Source organism: Cotesia glomerata, linkage group LG3 (genome assembly GCF_020080835.1).
Source record: "Cotesia glomerata isolate CgM1 linkage group LG3, MPM_Cglom_v2.3, whole genome shotgun sequence".
In the NCBI taxonomy this organism is placed as follows: domain Eukaryota; kingdom Metazoa; phylum Arthropoda; class Insecta; order Hymenoptera; family Braconidae; genus Cotesia; species Cotesia glomerata.
In genome coordinates this window covers 13,851,278-13,868,951 of record NC_058160.1, presented here as the reverse complement: position 1 = coordinate 13,868,951, position 17,674 = coordinate 13,851,278, and the positions used below count along the sequence as shown (strand labels likewise).

Below are 17,674 nucleotides of genomic sequence, written 5' to 3'. Positions count from 1 at the left end.
GTCGCTGAGCTTGCAAATTGCTAGTAGTAGAGAGCTCTTATTAAATAATAATAATTATTATAATGTACATATACATTATATATGAATATACTATATATATATATATATATATATATATATATATATATATATATATATATATAATGGATAGTATATTAATAATAGTATATATGTATATTCACTTACCTTTTAGCGATAAACAATTAATTATAATATAATTTGTAATATTAATAATTCTATTGATAAACGAAAATCTTACTGATCGTATACCTGCATATCAGATCTTATTTTAAGGATAATGAAGGGATTTTTTCTTATTAGCTATTATAATAATATTCATAATAAGCATAAATTATCAATACATGTATTATTAGTTATTGATACATAAGTTTTCGCAGAATACAGTAGCAATAGACAAAACTCTTTAAATTTTATAAAATAAACATTTAACTTTTTATAATTATAATAGCAATAATTTTAGATTTTCAAACTTTTCATAATCACTTAAACGCCAGTCCCATGGCTAAGCGGTATAATGCTTGTCATGCTTGCTTGGGACTGGTGAGGCGTGGGTTCGAATCCCGGTGTGAGCTGAAATTTAATTTTCAGTGAACATCGGTGCCCGTAACTCATGCCGGGCTGTACAGGTTTGGGTTTTTCGATGGTTTCCCCAAGCCCTGTGCTACCGGTGGGGCACAGGCAAATGCGTGCAGTTTCCCCAAAGTCGGCCCATCGCCGCATTACTCTCCAGGCTGAAAAAGTATGTAATACCGCCAAACTTATTCTGCCAAACTTAATGTACCGATCAGCCTGGAGTCCCCTTCCGGTCTCGGCCGGACCCCCATCGAGACAGAAGTCTGAAAAGCGGGGTTAAAAAAAAAAAAAAAAAAAAAAAAAAAAATAATCACTTAAACTTTCTTCACTTTAGCAATAATTTCTTTATCGAATAGCAACATTAATTCATAAGTAACAATATCGATATAGTTTTCAATAAACCATTCGTACGATTTACCTTCTTCAACCGATAACTCACTAATCACACTATCTTTGACGGTATTATTCTTCAAATTTGATCACACATTTACGAATGACTTCTTCAGGTAATTCGATGTTGCCAAGAAGTTTTGGTAAGAACTCTTGAACAGGTGTAAAAAGGTGATTGAGACACACATTACAAGGTTCGACGAATTTTTGAAGATAATTCAAGCGAGCGTTCACGAGCTCTTCAAAGCCGTAGATAGCTTGGAGTGTGTTCTCTTTCATTGTCACTTTTCGGCCACGCTGAACAGCAGTAGATGTTGATGATGATGATGATGGTTGTTGATCGGTTCTTTCAATGATGGAGAATAATTTAGCTTTCCCATACATGGACCCCAGCAGAGAATATTGAAAAGTATATCCATCAAGCGATGTTGTATCGAGCGGTAACTTTTTATACTGTGATTCGATTAAATTCAGATTACGGGCTAGTTTTTTAAGAACAGTCGTAAATTTTAACCACTTCGCTGATGCACACAAAATACCACAGGCTTTTTCGTCAACAATAGCGACACATGGTTCAAACTTGTAAACATCACTATCCAATTTTAAACCAACAATGATTGACTTTGAGTGTGAATCATTTAATTTATAAGATGTTGTCAATAAGAAATCAAAACGTTCCCATGATAGTATAAAACGGTGTTCTTCAACACCTTCGTCAGCTTGAAAATTCTCGTAGAAAGAGCGTTTAGCCATTGCAAATTAATAGCTGTTGCACCAACAATGTTCTTAAGCGAACTGATGCTGGTTACACACGGTTAACACCCACAACTCAATATGATGGTTAAGCATTTTTTCATATAATATTAACAAATGTAGAGTAGAGCTATGCGTTTACTGTCTAGACTACACGTTTGTTTTTAAAAAAGCCGTCTCAGCATAACGTGACCAGCTACTGCACACAATTTTTCTTGTAATTATAAGACAGTTTCAATCAGCTTCTTCTAACTTACTAAAGTATTTTTTGAAGACATAATGAACGCAGATAATTATATTTATCAGCAACCCTTTACGAGGGCTGTGTGTCAGCTAGTGCGATACATACGGGATAAATCACCTCGTTTGTGGTCTATCTACACCGAAACGCGTGTTTCAAGTTGGGCCTTTTTACAGCGTGACAGATTAATAAAACAATTGCGTAGAATTGTGGCTGTAGCTTCTTGTCGTGTGTTGTCAAGAGCTTATAAGAAAGGATTATTAACAAATAACACTTTATTAATGACAGTTGCCGTTAATACAATCCTTCAAACATCAAAAGCAGACGCTGAGTGTTTAAAACCCTTCTTAACAGCTTATGGTAAGTATTTTTATTTCTAGACCGTACAGCGTTTAATTTAAATATCTCACACCTCATTTTTAATGGTTTTATAGAAGTCTATTGCCGCGATGAACTCCTAAATTCTGATAATACTTCTGACGACGATGAGGATGATATTGACATTAGCGCGAAAAAAGTAAGTTCGGTGTATTTAATCAAGATGTAAACCAATCGAATAATAATAATCACAATTGTTTTATAGAACTGTCAAAAAACCTCAACACCTGCAGCTCTAAAAGGTGAGATAATAAGGCTAGACCGCTTTACCGGAGTGAAACGTTCACGGAGCCGTGCATCGTCTACTAGCTCCGATGATACGCATGTATCATATCCTACGGATACTGATGAAAATATGATGACTTTATCGGCTGATCTCGATTCGGAAGAAGAGTATTATCAACACGTAGCATATAATAATCGTCACAACAGCGATGCTGAAGAGATTGTTATAGAAGAAGAGGAAGAAGAAGAAGAAGAAGAAGAAGAAGAAGAAGAAGAAGAAGAAGAAGAAGAAAAAGAAGAAGAAGAGAGCACGCCTTTATTTTTTGACGACAATAGTGATGACTCTAGTGATGATAATATACGCTCCTTTGTACAATCACACGCTCTAGGTATTTTACAAGATATTACAAATATTCATACACCCTTCGCTGCTTAAATTTAATTAAATATTATTACTGCTTGTATGACACCTTATGCGATTTAAATAAAAGTTTAAAATACTAACAATATGAACATCTACCTTATAAATAGTTTAATTGAAAATATACATATATATATATATATATATATATATATATATATATATATATATATATATATATATATATATATATATATATATAATATATATATATAGGTGCCCAATATGGCGGTGTAACAACACGCTCGAGAGCAAAAGCCACACAGAACGACTTACCATCTACATCGACAGCAGGCTTACCAGACGATCACGAAGCCTCAATTGAAGATCATACTTCAATTGAAGAGCATATTGTTGAACCACCTGGTAAAAGATTCAAAATCGAACGTGAAATAATTAAACATTATAAGCGGTTTCAAGCTAAAGGTAAAGAAACAACTTTAATAATACAAGAACCGCCGGTTAATACAGATCCCCTACAATGGTTTCACGACGCATTGAGCGATATTGTAACACATATTACAGCGGGTTGTAATGCGCATGATTATCTAGGTTTTACAATTAATTATGAAAAACTCACACAGGGTGTAATATGGTCGCGTTTTCAATGTGCAAACGCTGTTACAGGCACTGATTTATGGAATTTGCTTACTAGCGTTTCTCAAAGTGCTGGAGGCTTAACAACCAACGATAAAATAATTGTTACATCAGCTGTTGTCGCCGGTGTCGCGGGGTGTGGGAAAGTAATTTTATCTCATGAAAATATATTTAAACGATCCATTATAACAATCAATAACAATGATAACTTATGTTTACCTCGTTCGTTAGTTGTTGCAAAAGCATATATAGAACGTGGTGAGATCCGTTCAGGGTATTTGCAGAAACGATGGAAAAGCATAATTGATGGACGAAGGAGTTTTCAAGAGAAAGAAGCGTTTAAATTATTACAAACTTACCCGGTCGTTATACCGCGAAGGGGTTGCGGTTTAAATCAAATACAAAATTTTCAACACTACTTTGCCCGCGAGGGTACAGCTATCGTTGTTTATGAATTTTTAACTTTTGGTAAAGGTCAACCGCTTTTTGACGGTCGTAATGCTGTTCAAGAAGCGTTCGGAAACGTTTGCAATACAATTAATTTATTATATTACCAAGACACTAATCATTTTCAACCAATAATAAATTTAGCGGGTGCTTTAGGCAGTCGTGCATTTTGCGAAACTTGTAATAAAGGATATGAATCAGCACGTGGTCATAGGTGTTCTAAAAAGTGCCCGTGCTGCAACGTGGCACCTGTGTGTAGACAAATATGTAAAAAAACATGCCTTAACTGTAAGCGATGGTTTTCAAACGATGATTGTTACTCAAATCACTTAAAAACTGGTTCGGCTAATTTGAGAGGTAAAAATAAAAATTTCACAGTTTGCGAAGCATTAAAATTATGCGGTGTTTGTTATCGTTATATCTTTCATAATGTAGAACATAAATGCAACATAAATTATTGCAAAGTGTGCTGCTGCGAAAGGCCTCTGAATCATTATTGTTTTATGGCCCCCTTGAAAAAAAAAGAATTACCAAAAGTCTTATTTTTATTTTATGATTTCGAAACACAGCAAAATGAACGTGTAAAAGGTAACCGTAGTACAAGAATTCATATACCTAATCTGTGTGTAGTTCAAAAAACTTGTACTTATTGTTGGGATGACAAATATGTTTCTGAAAGCTGTGCTGAATGCGGTGTGCGTGAATTTATTTTTAACGACAAACCTGTAGAAAAATTAATCGATCTAGCTTTAAAAAATACTAAAAAATTTTCGAAAACTATATGTATAGCTCACAATGCTAGAAGTTTTGATGCTCAATTTATTTTGAAATGTATGATAGAAAAGAATAAAACACGGCTACCGGATTTAATATTAAATGGTGCACCAAAATAATTGTTATGTACGTATAGGTAACACGGTTTTTTTAGATAAGTCTAAATTATTTACATATGCCTTTAAGGGATCTCCCAGAAGCTTTCGGTTTCAATAACGAAGTATCGAAAGGATATTTTCCTCATTTATTTAACAAACCCTGTAATAGGGGTTATGTAGGTCCTATCCCTGCTGTCAAATATTTTTCTCCTGATACTATGTTTCAAAAAGAGCTTGAAAAATTTATTGCATGGTATAATGAAAAATCAGAAGAAAATTATGTTTTCAATTTTGATTCCGAAATCAAATTTTATTGTCAGGCTCATGCTATTGTGTTAAGAAGAGCTTGTATGCAGTTTCGGGGTATGTTTATAAAGTGTGGAAATGTTTGCCCGTTTTCAGAGGGCACTACAATAGCGTCAGCTTGCTCAAGAGATTGTTATCGCCGCAATTTTCTTAAACCCGATACAATAGGTATTTTACCGGCTACAATTTTATACAGATGGTCTCAGAGATCAATCATTGAAAGCTATTAAATAGTTAATTTTAAAAAGAACGTGAGTACGGTTAGTAGAATTACACAAGCAGCGCGTGGTAAAGAACAGCGTTTGCAACTTTCGGTATCAGTGGTGGATGGTTATTTTGAAAATTCTAGAACAGGTAAAAAAACCGTATTACAATTTCACGGGTGTTACGGGCACGGGTGTCCTAAATGTTTATAAAGTAAAACCGTGATAGAAAACTAAATAATAACTACCAAGAGAAATAGAATGTAATATGGATACTCGATACGAGCGTACCATTGCTATATCCGAAAAGAATTCAGAAACTTAGGGTTGTAAATTAATAGAGAGTGGAAATGTGATTTTGATTTATACTTAACCAACAATCCTGAAAAACACTTGCCCATAGCGTTGCAAAATCACCCCTTTGATCAATATAGAGCCCTTAAACCCACGAGATGCTTTTTGGAGGTCGTACGGAGGAGAAAGCTTTTATATCGTTATATGATGCAAAGAAAATGAAAAAATTAAAGTACGTAGATGTTTTGCTCGCTGTATCCTTACATTTTGTAAAACAGGTAAAATTCCCAATAGGCCACCCTAAAATATATATAGGTGAGGAGTGTTCTGAAATTACTTCTAGGTCCCTAACAAGGATTTATCAAAAGTAGAAGGGAGCTAGTTAAATGCACTATTTTACCACCACAGAATTTATACCACCCAGTACTCCCTTGTAAGCTCCATAATAGACTTCTTTTCACTTTATGTCATTCTTGTGCTCCAAGAATTGAAGCAAACAAACTGTACCCATAAAATTAAAGATAGGCTTTTAAAGAGGCACATGGGTTGTTGATGAGATAAGAAAAGGCCATTCAAGAAAGGATATAAGTTACTTAAAGTATATGAGAATATGGCATTATAAAAATAACGCAGTACAATCCAAAGAAACAGGTATTGAGATTGGAGATATTTGCAGATGATATTAATACATTTTTAAAAAGAGGTAAAAACTGAAAAGAGCTTCTGGATACCTCAGAGACTGTATTACAGATCAACAAAAAACACAATATATTGCTGCTTATGAAAAAGCTGAGGGTATTAAATTAGATAGTGAAAAAGTTGAAGTAAACCCTGGGTGACGTTCTGTAGCGAAGCTCAGCTTAAACTCTCTTTGGGGTAAGTTCGGTCAACGCGAAAATTTGATGCAGACAGAAATTGTCACGACGCGTGCACGGTTGATGGAAATGTTAACAGACAGTCAAATCGAAATTTGCGGTTTCTTACCAGTAAATGATAAAACATTGTACATAAATTTTATTCATAGTAAAGACGCTCTCAAACCGTCACGTACAACGAATGTTGTGATAGCAGCTTATACAACGGCTCAAGCTCGACTTAAACTGTATAGTTACTTAGAAAAATTAGGTAAGAGAGCGTTATATTGCGATACTGATTCATGTATTTATATTTCATCAAATGGTCTGTACGAACCTCCGACCGGTAAATTTTTAGGTGAGCTGACCGATGAGCTAGAGAAATATGGTATAGGTAGTTATATCACATCATTTGTAACAGGAGGCCCTAAATTTTATGCTTTTACAATACTTAGACCTGACGGGTCTATAAAAGAAGTGTGTAAGGTTAAAGGTATAACTTTAAATGTTTCAACCAGTCTTAAAATTAATTATAAAACCGTAAGGTCTCTTGTCACAGGTGAAAGAAAAAAACCTATTAAAATAAGGGTGACGCTATACGAAGAACATGTTTTCACGCTGTTGTTACAAAGAAAGAAAAGAAAAAAACGTACCCGCAATTTAAGAAAAGAAAGTTTGAAAATAAATACATGACATTACCGTTTGGTTATAAAATGTAATTATATATTTTTCAGGAAATAAATTTAGATAAATTAATATTGTAAATGGAATTATGTATTTAACGAAATAAGTTCAGATAAATTAATATTGTAAATGTAATTATGTATTCAATGAAATAAATGTATTCAACTATCTTTCTAAGTACGCAAATACAGTAAACGCTTAAAACGCCTCACTTTCCGTTGGCTTTTTCCCGCTTTTTCCTTTTTTCACATTGACAACCTATTTAAATGTGTTTTCAATTGTTATTGGTTAAAAAAATTTAACCACGCCTTCCTTAACTGACACCGCAGCTTTATAAATTTATTCATATATCACAGTTTTTCTTTTACTACCGAGAGTGATAGTTATACACGCTGTGTTTTCAAGTATTCTACACACATTAAAAATTTAAATGGATCTAATTATTGATATCCAGGGCTTCACAGACGGCCGAGGCAAATTTTTACCAAAAGAAGTTGCTTTAAATACTGTAGAGCACGGTATTCAAAGGCACTGGTTGATTAGACCACCGTTTCCTTTTAATAAATTACCCCTAAAGGACCGTCATCAAAACACATGGTTAACTTCTAATCATCATGGTCTGAAATGGACTGATGGTTCCGTTTATCTCTTAAATTTAATTGATAACATCAAATTTTATTCTGAAAAAGCTCATCATATTAATGTACGCGGGGTCGTAATAGCGAAATATCTTGAAAAGTTATTACAAAGAGAAATTATTAATTTAGAAGAACCTTTTTCAGAATGTCCTAAGTTTGATAATTAAGAACCTAAAGTTATTAACTGCGTGTTTCATGGAAAAACCTCATCACCGGATAAGCGTTTTTCGTGTGCATTAAATAATGTTTTGTGTTTACAAAAGTGGCTTCTAAAAGAACGTTTGAATACAGAATCTTTTTTCATGTAAGCACGTTTAGATTTGTCAGCGAATTCTCAGCTGTAACAACTCTTAAAGACTGTATTGTTAGCTCGTACGCTCATTATATTCAAGCTAGTGTTAAAAGGCACATTATTATCACAGCTAATATGTGCTATCCTAAAATGAAAGAAGTGATTTTTAAGGATGAATCTGGGATATTACCAGTAATCGAGGGTGCGTGAAGAGGATTTAATGGCCTTTCGGACTTTTTGGCCTCATGATCCTCTTTTCCAGATTTTATCAAGGAGCTTAGATGAAGAAACGGTTGTGTGGCTGTCTCTGTGCACACGTCTTGTAAGGCGTCCGTCAACGTTTCTACAGGTACATTGAAAATTTTATTTGCTAACTTATGATTTCATGTACTTTCTAACTTTTCTTAAACTTTTAAAACATTGTAGTTTTTTGAGGATCTGAGTCAAGACATATTCGAATCAGCCATGAGATCAGCACCTGAGCTTGTGCAACAAGCTCTTATACCACATCGAAAAATGTCGATGAGCAGCAGTGGCAGTGTTAGCAATAGCAGCAGCAGCGGCTGTGGTGGCAGCACTACCGGCAGCAGCAGCCGTGATTAAGATTATATTTATGAATTATATTTATACATGAATTATATTTATCTATTTATATATGCAACGCTTTCTACTACATAAATTATAAAAATAATATCATTGAAATTGTATTTGGAGATACCAATCATTGGAAAATATAAATAAAGTTCCTATTATAGCCGATGAAAATTAATCTATATTATTTATCATCAGTATGTGTTTTTACGATTTACACCCCGTAGATCTTAGCAGAGTCTGTCTTTATATAACATAACATTTTATAAATTAGCTCAGTATATATTATGGATCCACGTTGGAAACATCCATGGACATCAATTATATGCGGTCCTACTGGTTGCGGTAAAACAGTATTCGTAAAAAGATTCATCAAACATTTATCTCTAATGAGTGATACAAATTTCTCAAAAATAATATTTCATTACGCTGAATGGCAACCAGGCTACAATGAATATATTCATAATAAAAACATTGAGTTTCATGAAGGTCTTCCAATAGGTGAAGAGAATACCGGTTGTGATAATAATCCAAAACTAGTAATTATTGACGATTTGATGCGTGAAGCATCAAATAATGCTATAATAGATCTTTTACAAAAGGTAGTCATCATAGGAATTTGAGTGTTATTTTTTTGACACAAAATATTTTCCATCAAGGTAGAGGTCAAAGAGATATATCATTAAATGCGAATTACATTGTAGTTTTTAAAAACCCACGCGATAGGTCACAAATTCAACATCTAGCGCGTCAAGTAAGTCTGGAAAATACACGTTTTCTACAAAGAGATTTATTACGAAGCGACATCTTTACCACACGGTTTACTTACTACTGGATTTAAAACAATCAACTCCAGAAAACTGCCGTTTCCGATGCTCTATTTTCCCGGACGACCCATACCAGGTGGTCTATGTGCCGAAAAAAAGTATAAATTATAAAACTAAAAGGAATAATGTAGCAGTAGTTCTTTGATAATGGGCGAGCTCACACCTATAAAAAAAACAGCTACGTGTATTACAAGCATTGTGCTATCTAAATAATACGCAACGCTTAGCTGTTTTACGTAAAGCTGATCCTGCTTTAATACGTTGTATTTGCGAGTGTATATTAAACATATTACGTGGTAACGTACCTTTAACAACGGGTCATAAGAAAAAATTAAAACGTCACATTACGATTTTAAAGAAAATTATCATCAGGAGGAAGCTTAATCTAAATACTAAAAAGAAAATAATTATTCAAAAGGCGGCTTTTTACCTTTATTTTTAGCACCTGTTCTGGAGTGCTTTGGTTGCAAATATAATTTCTAAATAAAACATTCAGTAAAATCATGGAACACGCCCGTAAGATGGTGTTAGTGCCTGAGGATAAAATTCATGAGAATTGGCAGTCTCAGAAAAAAATGAAGATATCGCAAAAAATAAATCTTGTCTTACTAATTGGAACAGTGTTAACTAGGCTCGACAATGAAATGTATGAAATTTTAAATTCTACGGGTAAGTATAACTCAGACCGTGAAAAATGTCAAGCCTATTTACAAACACTTGAGCGATATCTTAGGATTCTTGAAAATGAAAAAAATCTGTCAATGCTGCTAATATAGATACCAACATAAATGTTTCAGACCTGGCTGTAGACAACAACAACTCTAAATTCTTCGAGAGTAGTGCAGGTTCTTCTGAAAGTGAAATTGATCATCGTTCTTCATATTATGTAGTTATAGATAATTCGGTTATAGACAGTGTACCTAGAAGATTCAGAGGAAATGCAGCGCGGCTATTAAAAAAGCTAAGAAGTGCACCTGCCACGTTAATATCTTGGGACGATAGAGGTCTTGTGACAATTAGAGGTAAAAAAGTAGCACGTTCTAATATCACTGATCTTTTAAACGATGTGTTGAGGTCTAGAAAGAGTGTGAAAGCGATAGGTCGTCAACAGTTTGCTCAAGTACTGCAAACGTTAAACATTCCGCGTGAATACATCGGTAATCGAGCTTATTTTAACGAAGAAATGTCAACTTCTACACCTAGAAGACGATCTGTTAATTTTTCCGTGCCTGAAATACTTACAGAACACACATCCTTAGACGAATTACAATTAAATCAAAACGGTGAAGGTTCTATAAATAAAAACAGTCAAAGTAAAAAAATACCATGGATAAAGTTGAGATAGATAAAAAACTAAAAAACATCTATTATGATCCTATAAGACCAGAAAGTTTTTCAGGTGCTAAAAATATTCTAAAATACTCTGCTGAGAACAAATCAGAACTATCTCAAGATGATGTTAAGGAATGGTTAAATAAACAAGAAACTTTTACAAAGCACCGTATGAACAGGAAACGTTTTATTAGAAGGACTTATAATGTTGAATCAATAGATGATGTCTGGGAAGCTGATTTAGCTGATTTACGAAGTATCTCTACGTATAACAAGGGTTATAAATATATATTGATGGTGATCGATGTATTGAGTAAGTATGCGTGGGCTGAGCCTCTAATAAATAAAACTAGTCTAAGTGTGACTCAAGCATTCCAAAAAATCTTAGCGAGGAGTAACAAAAGAATACCCCGCTTAGTGCAGACAGATAGCGGAAAGGAGTTTCTTGGAGAGACTTTTCAAGAGTTTTTGAGAAAAAAAGGAATATTATTTAGAACAGTACGCAACCCTGACGACAAAGCAGCTATTGTAGAACGTCTAAATAGAACGATAAAGGAGAGGATATGGCGTTATTTTACGTATTCCCGCACAAAAAAGTATTTAGACATATTACAAAAAATTATTTACGCTTACAATCACACAACACATACTGGTATCAAAATGGCGCCGGTAAATGTTAACAATAATACAGCTCAAATAGCTTTTAATAACCTTAAAAAACGTTATGAAAATGAGAAGCGCTCTGCGCTCTTGAAAAACCGTAAGCTTAAATATGCTGTTGGTGACTTGGTACGTATCAGTAAAGCAAAGGCAGCGTTTACGAAAGGATATGAGAGTGGCTGGAGTAGCGAAGTTTTTAAAGTATCAAAAGAAATATTTCTGAATCATCGCCAACCACCGGTTTATATATTAACCGATCTTCAAAACGAACCAATCAACGGTATATTTTATGAAGAGGAATTATCTAAGGTTGAATAAATGTCTTTAGAAAGAGATAATTTTTACATAGTGCTACCTAGCAATAGCAGCATGAAATACTTCCCGGACAACATAACTACTCATTTTATAACGCGTTTGCCCTATCCTTTAGAACTTAATGGATGGTGGGATGTTGCTTTAGTGGAAATCCAGACGCCGATGACAATCTTACATATTCCTAAAGATTTCACGAAAGTTACATTGACCGTTGAATATATAGATACAGAAGATAATAATAAAATAATGGATTCGTTCCTTTATTCTAACAACATACCACATGGTCAATATCAAAATATAGGCTCTTTAGTGGATTCTCTCAACAAACTTAAATCAGTTTCAGAGCATATCAATTTTACTTGTAGTGCTGGCGGTTTCATAAAATTTTATACAACATGCAAGTGTGAAAATGCAAGACATACGCTGGCATTAAGTGATCGGCTCTGGCATATATTAGGCTTTGAAGAAAGTTCGTTTTCTAAAGTTATAACAGACGGCCCTGATGACTGTTGCGGATCTAAACCAGCCTCTCTATCTCAAGCTATACCAGGAAAATTATTCGTTTATACAGATATTTGTGAAGGCTACATAACAGGAGATATTCAGGCCCCTCTACTACGCGTTGTGCCTCTTGATCACGATCAATACATTTACGGTTTAACTAAAATTAAAAGTTTTTCGCCTGGCCAATATATACCTCTATTACGTAAAAGTATGGCTACTATCGAAATTGATATAAGAGACGAATATGGTAAACCCGTGCCATTCGAATACGGGACGTTGACAGTAACGTTACATTTCAAAAGAAGTTTTTAAGATTCTCTACGATGATAGACTTCGAGATGATACAATACGGTGACGGTACCCGTAGTTATTCTGGAATAAGCCATGTTTATGTAGGATCACCTTATCAAAGAGGGCATGGTATAGGTAGTTTTGGGCGGCTTATTCAGAAGAGTATTACCTTTTTAAAAAGCGGTCTTAAGACCGTTGGTAAAGAAGCTTTAAGATCAGGTGTAAATATAGCTACAGATGTTTTGGATCACCAAATCCCCGTTGAAGAATCATTCAAAACGCGCGTGCGCGAGTCAGGTAAAAATTTAAAACGTAAAGCCCAGGAAAAAATTGATAGTCTTATGAACGGGTCTGGCTATATACCTACCCAGTTTGCCTTAACCAACGGTATGAGCAACACACAACCAAACTCAAGAAAACGGATTGTTAAAAAAAAAAAAAGGCGCATTGTCAAATCTAAAGTGAAAAATAAAAGTAAAGTTAATAAAAAAAAGACCGATATTAAAAAGAAAAACAATAACAATAAAAATAAAAAACTACGTACAGTGGCTGACATTTTTGATAAAAATTTCTAAAATGTCGTTTTTACATGTACATTCGTGTGAGTGTGCTAAAACTGAGTTAGAATTATTTACTCTACCGCTGACCCAAACAACAATTGAAAGTTCCCAATGGGTTCATTATAAACCAATTTCATCATTGACTGATAACTCACCGATAGAATTTGTTGTTCAAGGACAAGGGGATGAATACATTGATTTAGCACATACGATGCTAAGGTTATGCGTGGGTATTACCAGAAGAAGCCCTGTGACAGCTAGCGCTCACCCTCCTAAAGTAGCACCTATAAACAATTTTATGCATTCAATATTCAGTCAAGTTGATGTGTTATTCAATCAAAAACCTGTATCAACACCTAATAATTTATATCCGTACCGGGCATACATAGAAACTTTATTGAACTGCGGAGCAGATGCCAAAAAATCGCATTTAACTACTGTAGGGTGGTGCTGTGATACCCCTGGAAAAATGGATAGTTTAACCGACGAGAATTTAGGCTTGAAAAAACGTAAAGAATTATTAACGTGTGATAAAACAGCAGATTTTATTGGTCATCTACATTGTGACGTTTTCAATCAAGAAAGATTTTTAATCAACGGTGTAGAAATGCGATTACGATTAACATGTGCACGTGATGCTTTTTGTCTAATGGATGACACAGTAAACGGTTGTGTATACAATATTAGTGACGCTAGTTTATTAGTGCGTCGTGCAAAAATTTCACCAGGAACACTTTTAGCACACGCCCGTATGTTAGCTAAAACTACTGCTAAATATCCACTGACCAGAGTTGAGGTTAAAGCTGTTTCAATGGCAGCTGGTGTACATGGCGAGACTATGGACAATATCCTTCATGGCCAAATACCTAGACGTTTAATCATCGGTTTTGTTGATAATAAAGCATTTAACGGCGATGCTTCGATGAATCCTTTCAATTTCCAAAATTTTGGGATTAATTATTTATCACTGTATGTTGACGGTCGGCAAATACCGTCAAAACCACTCCAGCCTGATTTTGGAAACCGTATGAATTACATAGACGCTTATCACACGTTATTCTCAGGCACAGGTATTCATTTTTTGAACGAAGGGAACTCTATAGACAGATTTGATTATCCTAACGGCTATTGTTTATATGTTTTTGATTTAACGCCCGATTTATCAGCTAATAGTAACACTCATTGGAATTTAATCAAACATGGTACAGTTCGTATAGAGGTTAGATTTGATAAAGCACTGGCTACAACTACAAACTGTATAGTATATGCCGAATATGAAAGTGTTTTAGAAATAGATGCTTCGAGACAAGTAACTATAGATTTCGCTGGGTAAGCAAGTATTTAAAATTTAGTATACGCTTTGCTGTAGTACGGTGGAAACCGATATGTCTTCTGTTGTTATATATATCCAAGGCTTTATAAATAACGACCGTGAATTTTTACCTAAAGAAATAGGTGTAACCTCTCTAATTAACGGTGATACTGCACATTGGATTTTGGCTCCTGAATTCTCGTTTAACCTGCTATCCGAAGAAAGACAGCTTGAAAACAACGCCTTAACCCGAAAACATGGTCTTGAATGGTACGATGGGGAATCAATGGTAAAATACGTGCATACACAGTTACGCTTTTTTTGTCAAAATTCTATGAAAATTTATACAAGAGGGAGGGCACAAAAATCATACTTGGAATCTCTACTCTGCAGACCAGTTATAAATATTGAAGATTTGCAAGACAATCCCTCAGTATCTACGCTGCATCAGCCACGGTTAACCTGTGCCTTACACAGTGTTTTGGAATCTCGAAGAAATCGGAGTCTTGGTTATAATCAGTGTGCTTTGTCTTGTGCTGACTTACTGAAACAGTGGTTAAGTAAGAAAGCAAATTCTGAAGCTGGTGAAAATAGCTACGAACCTTTACTCGTTTGTCCTTGGGGGTGTGAGGCTTGTAATGAACACGGTGCAGGTCTTAAAAGCTATTCAGTATATACCATACCACGCGATTGGAGTGTATCCTGCAGACAGGATCCCGAGAGTCTGGACTAAGCCTACAGCCTTCGTAGTAAACACAGATGGATGCCATAAGCCAGGACAGCACTGGGTCGCCATATACGTCGATAGAGATGGCTGTGGATGGTACTTCGATAGCTATGGACTCCCACCGTATATCCCGCAGCATCTTAAACGCCTCAAAAACAACTGTAAATGGTTCAAATATAACCACATTCAGTTGCAAAAAGAAGATTCTCAAGTGTGCGGTCAATACTGTATCATGTTTTTGCATTATATGTCTACTTATCCTTCACTTGATAGATTTATATCTATCTTTGACGGAAGACTTTACAGAAATGATGAGATCGTCGAAGAATATTACAATACGTTTATGAAAATAAAGCCAAAAAAATATAACAATAATTTTGTAAGTGACATAATAGCTAATATTCAATCATGTTCTTAATTTTGTATTCACAATAATCGCTAATAATCAATTATGTACTCATATTCTTTTTATGTGAAATTAAATATCTAAAATGCAAATTTTTGTTGTATCTTTATTTATTTTGATATAATTGCCTCTCCTTTGAAATCTTTTATTTAATTATTAGTTTATATAATAAATTAGTATGATATAATAGTAATATGCATATTATGAAAAGGTAAGTATATCTTTAAATATAAAAATTTGATAAGTATAAGGAGTTGTAATCAATCCCGTTGATAACCTTGGCAAAAAAGAATTTGCAAATTCAGCATTATTTCTATAACGGTTATAACTGTATGTATGTATCATCATCACGCTTATAAAAGCAACCACGTCAGTGACCTTAAGTAAAAAGAATTTGCAAGCTCAGCGACCTTGCAATAGTTTATATTACCGTTACTACTACTACTGCTAGCGCTGCGGACTCGCACATACACACACACGTTACCCCCACCTCAAAGGAGTGGGATGCGCCAAAGTTGCACCATACTGCTTTTATAGCTAATGACGATTATTTAATAAAAAAAAAATGTGTTAGACGTACGATATTCTCAATCGAAAACGGTGAAAGATACACAGTCATTACACACTTTTGTGCCTTTAAAAGATGAAATTGGTTATGCTTTCATTAAAACTGTGTCCACATCTCAAAAAAGTTCAAAAATAAAAGTATTTTAATTATAATGAATTTGCGTTTAATTTAATTGTGATGAAACAAAAAATATGCACATCGGCAAAACGCTATATTTTGTGTAAAAAACTCTCAGCTTTCAGAAAAAAAATTCAAATTTGAAGAATTTTGGGCTGCACACCGAAAAAAATCAATTTTTCCACTTTAATTCGATTTTTAAGAGTCTTCTGATGAGTTTATGAAAAAATAAATATTTTCATTCAAAAGCTGAGAATTTTTCCTACAAAATACAATGTTTGTCGATTTTGGTTAAAAATGTTTTTCATATCAGAAAAATTGACGAAAAAGTTGAAAAAAATTTTTTTCCAAAATTTCAAAAAATCATAATTTCAAGACCGCTGCGTATTAAGAGCTAAAACTCTCAGGGAATTTTTGTCTTATGATAGAGAACACCTCCATAAATTTTAAACATAATCCGCGAGGGTTTCCCCGTAAAAATGTTCTTATTTGGTGGAATGAACCATATAGACTTGAATTTGAATTTTGAATTGGATTAAAATTTAATAAATTTTGATTTTGTAAATTCGCATTATTACTAATCGGTACCGAGAATCGATTTACTAGGGTACGAGGAAACATTTTGAGTAGTTATAATGTAAATTAAATTTTATTTTAACTATTATTTAATCTTTTATTTAGATTATTTTACAATGACACGCCTGTCTAGGACTTTTAATCTCAGATTTTCTCGAGAAAAAATTTTTCGGTGACGCGTATGAATTAAAGTAGATAATCCCAGATCTAATAAATATTCGATATTTGATTTTAATAATTTAATAACTGAATCTTAGTATTTAATAACGATTTAATAATTAGAATGAACGATTAATATTATTTTGAAATTCAAACTGCAAAGTTAAACAAAATAAATTATTTCAACAACGGTATTCGATTTTAATATAACGGTTAGCTATTGTACATTAAATTTTTATTATAAATAATAAAGTTAGATAAGAGATTCAGTTTTAGCTCAACTAATATAGACAAAAGGTATTATGTAGAGAAATAAAACTAAAGGAATTTGTTTTATTTTCGGGAGTTTCAGAACGTAGTATAAGACAATCGATTCTTTGGACATACGCGTGATGTGACCTTGGGTTGTGTTTTACTTTAGTTTGGGTATGCAGCGTATTTTTGAGTTAAGACCCGGCACACACAAAGTATACTAGACAATAGGTTTGTAGTACTCATAAAGATTTATGCACTGATAAAGTTATTACTAAAAATAATTTT

The 17,674-nt window shown here is 33.9% G+C and overlaps 2 protein-coding genes across 2 annotated transcripts; both read left to right on the top strand.

Annotated features, from left to right (window-relative positions):
* The first annotated feature begins 2,187 nt into the window (after positions 1 to 2,187).
* On the top strand, positions 2,188 to 3,017 carry LOC123261354 (glutamic acid-rich protein-like). Its single transcript, XM_044722946.1, has 2 exons — positions 2,188 to 2,495; positions 2,562 to 3,017. The coding sequence occupies exon 2, from the start codon at positions 2,712 to 2,714 to the stop codon at positions 3,015 to 3,017; it is 306 nt and encodes a 101-aa protein (XP_044578881.1). The 5' UTR covers positions 2,188 to 2,495; positions 2,562 to 2,711.
* A 10,268-nt stretch (positions 3,018 to 13,285) lies between these two features.
* Positions 13,286 to 14,602, top strand: LOC123261353 (uncharacterized protein F54H12.2-like). The gene has a single exon (XM_044722944.1). The coding sequence runs from the start codon at positions 13,286 to 13,288 to the stop codon at positions 14,600 to 14,602; it is 1,317 nt and encodes a 438-aa protein (XP_044578879.1).
* The last annotated feature ends 3,072 nt before the right edge of the window (positions 14,603 to 17,674 follow it).